The sequence below is a fragment of the Nannospalax galili genome, unplaced genomic scaffold (genome assembly GCF_000622305.1).
Source record: "Nannospalax galili isolate Female #2095 unplaced genomic scaffold, S.galili_v1.0 scaffold85, whole genome shotgun sequence".
NCBI classification, from domain to species: domain Eukaryota; kingdom Metazoa; phylum Chordata; class Mammalia; order Rodentia; family Spalacidae; genus Nannospalax; species Nannospalax galili.
The window spans coordinates 2,862,666-2,869,341 of NW_008358866.1; the positions used below are offsets into that span (position 1 = coordinate 2,862,666).

Consider the following 6,676-nt stretch of genomic DNA (forward strand, 5'->3'; position numbering starts at 1 on the left):
AAAACCTGTCTCAAAAAAACAGGAAAAAAAAAAAAAAGAAAGAAAGCAGAGAGTGTGTTCTGCTGTGTAGTTAGACAGTTTTTAAAAGAGTTAACTCATAAATGAAGCATTTAAAAGATCATCTAAGAGTTTTTGTTTTCTTTTTTTTTAAAAGGTTTTGTTTTCTTTTTTTTTTTTAAAGGGTCTCGCTCTGTAGCCTAGGCTGACCTTAAAGTAGTAGTGATTCCTTTTTTTTAATGTATTTCTTACTATTTTATGTGTTTTGTCTGCATGTATGTAGGTGCATCTGTGTCGTGTAATGCCTGTGGAGGCCAGAAGAGGGCATCAGATCCCCTAGAAGTGGAGTTAACAGATAGTTGTTAGCCCCCGTGGGGGTGCTCTGGTCACTGAATCTGGGTCCTCTACAAGAGCAGCCAGTGTTCTTAAGTGATGACCTGAGCCATCTCTCCAGCCCCTGGTAGTAATTCTTTTGCTTCAGCATCTCAGGTTCTAGGATTACAGGAATGAACAGTTTTAAAGTTTTTTATGTGTCAAGGTTTTTTGATAAGTATGTCACTAATGTATTACACCTGTGTCAGACTTAGAGAATTGTGATTGCCAAAATATTGGGGCCTCAGATGACATCTAGTCTGTCTGAGTTCTCAGCTTTATAAAAAAAAAAAAAAATTATCTTAAAAACTAAATGTATGACATAAGTATAAAACTTGTTATACTTGATCTAGTGACTTTCTTTTTTATATACAATTTGTTACTATGTGTGTATGTGTGTGTGCTATAGCACACATGTGGAGTTCAGAGGAAAACTTGCAGGAATCTATTCTGTCCTCCACCATGTGGTTTCTGCAGATCAAATTCAGGTCATCAAGCTTGGTAGCAAGCAACCTTTACCTGCTGAGCCATCTCACCAGCCCTCCAGTGATTTCTAATTGGGTTTAAAATCACTTTTGTAAATATAGCGTCCTAGTTTGTTTCTCCATTGCTGTGACAAAACACTCCAACCAATACCAACTTGGTGAGGAAAGAGTTTATTTAGCTTACATCTCCCAGGTCACAATTCATCAGGGAGCCCAAAGTAGGAACTCAGGGCAGAAACCTGGAGGCAGGAGCTGGAGCACAGGCCATGGAGGATTACTGCTTACTGACTTGCTCCCCTGGCCCCTGCTCAACCTGCTTTATTATACAACACAGGCCCACCTGCCCAGGGATGGCACCACCCACAGTGAGCTGGGCCCTCCCACACAACAATCTAGATGCCCCACAGACATGGCCACAGGCCAGTTCAATGGAGGCAATTCCCCAATTGAGGCTCCCTCAACCCAGGTGTGTCAAGTTGACACTAAAGCTATCCAGCACATATATTACTAGCAGACATTAAAATAATGTGGCAACTGTAGAAACATGGTTCTTCTTGTTGTGCTTTAATTTTTCAAGATAAGTTTCACATTAGAAGTTCAGTTTCTGCTTGTTCAAGAAAAATTCCAGGGACTGGAGATACGGTTCAGTGGTTGCGAGCACTGACTGTTCTCGCAGAAAACCTGGGTTTGGTTCCTAGCACCCACATGGCAGCTAACAACCATCCTTAACTCCAGTTCCAGGATATCTGACACCTTCTTCTGACCTCCATGGGTACACTCTTATACATGCAAGCAAAACACTCATAAAATAACAAATAAAATCATAAACAAGAATAACTATTTGTACCAACCGTAGTACCTTTGAGAGCCATATAAAACCTTTTAGGATGAAATTACATTGTAGATGATCATCTCCAAGCAGCAAATCACCTCTGAGGACATTAGCTGCTTATAAAACCCAACCTTAGAATTTCCTATCTGGAACTGATTTCAACTGTATGGAGAAGTTTGTTTTACATATATGAATACTCAAATTACTTTGGAATATCTTTTTTATTTTTTAAATGAAAAAGCTTACAGGAAGCAATTTATTAACAGAAAATAATCTGAAAAGTCCTGTTCTCAGACAGCGACCAGGGCAACCCCCCTTCCTCCAGGTGCTGTCAGAGGGCATGGGAATGACATCCTCAGTCGGTACAGTTTTCATCCCTGAGCGGGCAAGAGCTCTAAGGGCTGACTGGGTTCCAGGTCCTGGGGTTTTGGTCCTGTTTCCTCCAGTGGCCTGGAGTTTGATATGCGGGGCAGTGATACCTAGCTCCTTGCACCTCTGGGCCACATCCTGAACAGCCAACATGGTTGCGTATGGAGAAGACTCATCTCAGTCAGCCTTCACCTTCATTCTACCAGTCACTCAGCAGATATTTTCCTTGCCAGAAAGAGCAATGACATGGACAGAAGTATCATTGAAGGAAGCAAAGATGTGGCAGACACCAAATATGTTCTCTTCTTCAGCCACCTGAGGTCCAAGACTGATGACTTATTTTTCCTTCTTTTCCTTTCCCTCTCGAGGTGCCCTGCCTGTGCATCGTCCACTTTGGAATATCTTACGTTGATTTTTTTTTTTTTTTGAGACAGGATCTCACTATACAGCTCAGGCTGGTAAACTTATAATCCTCTGGCTTCAGCCTCCCAAATGCTAAGGATCATAGGCATATGCCACTACACCCAGCTTCTTACAGTGATTTAAGAAATTCAGTCTTTGACTACATTATAAAAAGCTGAAGCCAGGGCTTGAGAGATGGCTCAGGCGTTAAGAGCAGTGGCTCTTGCAGAGGACCCAGCTTCAGTTCCCAGCATGCACATGACAGCTAACTTCCATTCCAGGGGATCCAATGCTACCTTCTGACCCCCGTGGGCATTGCATAACACAGATGCACTTACATACATGTAGGCAATACACTCATATACATATAATAAAAATATTTTTTAAAAGGCTGAAGACACTATATTATAAAAAGTTAATTTCACATTACTATAGTAGAGTTTTATAATCCCTTAGCATTATAAACAAAGATTAATCAGCTTGAGTACTAAATCAAGCTGCTAGTATATATATATTATGTATATATATATATTTTATATATCCATCATTTTTTAAAGATTTTACAGAATGATCAACTAGATGAAATATCTCCCTTGGGTAATGAAGAAGTTTCAGCAGTTAGCCAGGCATGGTTTACAACTAAAGAAGATAAGGATTCTTTAACTAACAAAGGTAAGATAAACTATGAATTTTGGTTCCCAGTCCCCCCAAAAAAGTGGCACTAGCAAGGCTTATGATCTTTAGGATTCTGCACCAGACCTTCATTGGTGTGATTTGAGTGATTGAGTTATGTAACTGAGCTTTCTAATGGAAATAAATTTCACTCTAAATGATTGAATGATATCATAGCACCATTTATTATCTTTCTATTTCTGATACAAAGTAAATTTTGTTAAATTTTGAACAGATGTGTAGTGGTGGCATTTTAAAGGCAATACAGTTATTGCTTATAAAAGAAAGCAGTCAGTGTATTTTGAAAGTCTACCAGCTTGTTTGAAAAGCCCCTTTAGAAGCTTAAAGTAGAATAGTGTTGGCGATACTACTTGGCTCACAAGCATAGCTGGGGAAGCTACTACAAAAAAAGAAGAAAAGAAACAGGGAGCGCCTTATTTTTGTCTCACTTTAGCATTTTATACTTCTGAAAAGGATAAAAGGGGTACTTTTTAAATCTTTTCATTATCTTTATTCAGTAAGGTTGTTTGTTTTTGTTTTTGTTTTTGTTTTTGTCTCTTTGAGACAGGGTCTCCCTGTAACCCCAGCTGGCCTGGAACTTGCTATGTAGACCAGGCTGGCCTCAAACTCAGAAAGATCCACCTGCTTCCCAAGTGCTGGCATTAAAGGTGTGCACCACCACACACCACCACACCTGTGGTTATATGTACTCTTACTTGAAGCTGGAAGTTACTAGTAGCAGTAGCTACTGCACTTGAGACACATGAGAAATTAAGCCAAGTCTTCTTCCCATTGGTAGTTTTATCACCAAAAGAAGTCTTTTGTACTTTATTCCCCTCAAGGAGTAATATTTTATATAATACCAGTTTTATTTATGTTATATTAATATTTCTTTTAAAGGACATAAATGGAAGCAGGGGATGTGGTCCAAGGAAGAAATTGATATTTTGATGAACAATATTGAGCGCTATCTGAAGGTACCCTATGGCATAGTTTTTATGTTTCACTAATCTGTTTACTGTCAATTGAAAGAATATCCAAGTAGTATTCTATGTAATTATTAGGAACTTTTTCTAACAATGACTGATTGATTGGTAGGTTATGGCTTAATAATTTTAAGGTCTGTGATATGATATAATATTTTTAAGCAAATTTTTAATTCTAAGCTTAAAATAGCTTTAGTTACCAGTTAAGACACACTCTTCATAGCCTCTCAACTTCTTAAGGCTTTATATTTCCAAGTAGCACATGGAGTTTAGGTAGTCTGCATCTGGGGATGTGCATCTTCCTTCAACTTAACACATCATGAGTCCGTAACTTTTGGAAAAAAAAAATTTAGTTCATTTTCATATTCAGACTATTTTCTTGAAATCTTTGTTATCTTCATTAAATGTCCTTTGAATATAGAATTTTTAAGACACAACAGATAGGACTCTTTTCAACAGGTACTATTTGCTTTTGAAAACTGATAGTCTGAGAAAAATGGAATCAAGTGAAGAATTGTGCAAGGCTTTCTACCACACAGGTGATACATGCAAGTTGCACCCTAAAAGTTCTGAGAAGGAATAATTTATTCTGGGGATTGGAACAGTTAAGAAAACAACGTTTTGTTTCATTTTGCAAGATACAGGCTCAATTGGCCTGGAACTCAACTCTGTAGCCCCGGCTGCCTTTGAACTTGTGATCCTCTGCTTCAGCCTTCCTGGTCCTGTGATTACAGCCAATACCACTTCTAGCTAAGAAAAATTTTGTGCATTCAAAGATTTGAACTGAGTTTTGAAAAGCTAAGCACTTAAGAGTACGGCTAACTGTGGGAAGCTGCATAAATGCTGAGTGGCAAGGAAATAAAGATACAAGTACCCAGCACATTATATTAACCCCTTAATTGGGAATCTGGCACCAAGTCTAGGCCAAATAATTAGAACTTCACAGAAAATGAGAAGTAATAAAGCTTTTAAAAAAAGCTGTAGTTTGGTTAAGTGGGAGTTGGTAAGATAGGTCTGTACTATCCTCATAGCAATCTTTTCTAGAGCTTGCTTAATAGAATTTGATTCAGATAGTACGAATTTTGATTCAGATAGTACGTTTGAAATGTCAACCATTAACATTGTTTGGAAAGTGCATAGTCTTTACTTAGCTAGTCTCCTTGTTTGACATACTTAGATACCTTGCTGCCTGCAATAGCTATATTCTTAAACTGAATTGTAACTTCAGCCTTCCCAGGGTAAGCTTTGTAAGCTGTAAAGACCTAAAAAGAATAAAACGAACTTTCACTCTCTACAAATGATGAATGAAGATGCTTTTACCAAATCTGTTGTTTTAGAAGTAACAGAAAAAAAAATGTGAAAATGAATTAAAAGTTAACCACTGGTCACATAATATATTCTTTAGTTAAAACTAAAGTGGAGCTAAAACTGTGGGTCAGTAATTGAGTACTTAACCTAGTCAGGATATAGTCTGGGGACCAGAAGTTGCTTTAAGTTTAGATTTGGCAGCAAAGCATGATAAAACACTGGATTTGGAAGAATTAAGAAGGTGATTTATTGTCAGGATATTTGAGTAGATTATCTCCAGGGAACCTTCCAACTTGGTGATTCAGTGTGACTAGGATATGAGGCCTTTCACAGGGCCATTTCAGTGGACCAGGTGAGAATGGCAAAACACAAGTTACATTAATCCAATTAGAACTGGCAGAGAGAGGCCAAATTAGCATGTATGGAATTCTGGTGAGTAGCTGTTAGGGCAGAAGGAAAAGAGCTGGAATAATTTTAAAAGAATTTTTATTTGGGGTCTTTTAGAGCATGATGATAGGATCAACAGAAAAAGGAAATGTTGAAAAGATGCACCAGTCTTGAGAAAAAGAAAAGATAGTTTAATTTTTTTTTTTTAATTCTTGACCTTGCTTTTTATAGTACTCTTATAAAAATTCTGTGGAAATTGGGAGGAAGATCATCCCAAACCTGTCACCCCCCTCCAAGGCTCAGGGACTTCTGCAGAAGAGGTTGGCGGAAAGAATGTAAGAGCTGGAGGAAGGGGTGGAGTGTTACCTGGAAGTGTCCTCTGACCACTATACCGCCAAGCTATAGTCACACCTCATTCCCATGCTAGTCAAAGAGTTAAGGGGGGAGTCAGTTACTCCTCCCACCCAACCTTAGCTGCATGTGGGGGAGGGGCTAAGGATATATAAGCTGAAAATGCCATGAGGCACCTCTCACCATTTTGTGCAGCTGTTAGGAAGTCACAGGATCTATATTTGAGTGTAGACTATCCAGCTCTTTTGGGTCTTTTTGAGACCAGGTCTCCCTGTAGCCCCAGCTGTCCTGGAACTCACTGTGTAGACCAGACTGGCCTTGAACTCACAGAGATCCACCTGCCTCTGCCTCCCAAGTGCTGGGATTAAAGGTGTGCACCACCATGCCTGGCAGAATTTTTTTTTTTTTTTTAATGCTGTGGAAGGCAGCTGTGGTGGGTGAATCTCTGTGAGTTCAAAGCAGTTTACATGGTGAGTTCTCAAAAAGACCAAAAAAAAAAAAAAAAAAAAAAAAAA

At 38.7% G+C, this 6,676-nt stretch overlaps 1 protein-coding gene and 1 pseudogene across 5 annotated transcripts in view; one reads left to right on the forward strand and one right to left on the reverse strand.

The window, feature by feature from the left end:
- Dmtf1 (cyclin D binding myb like transcription factor 1) overlaps positions 1 to 6,676 on the forward strand; it is a 54,430-nt gene that overhangs the window by 29,068 nt on the left and 18,686 nt on the right. For all 5 annotated transcript variants that reach the window (XM_008822477.3, XM_008822480.3, XM_008822481.3 and 2 more), the window contains 2 exons: positions 3,015 to 3,129; positions 4,030 to 4,106. In XM_008822477.3, the coding sequence (XP_008820699.1) occupies positions 3,015 to 3,129; positions 4,030 to 4,106 (192 nt within the window). The remainder of the gene's footprint in view (positions 1 to 3,014; positions 3,130 to 4,029; positions 4,107 to 6,676) is intronic.
- On the reverse strand, positions 1,692 to 2,493 carry LOC108490162 (annotated as a pseudogene).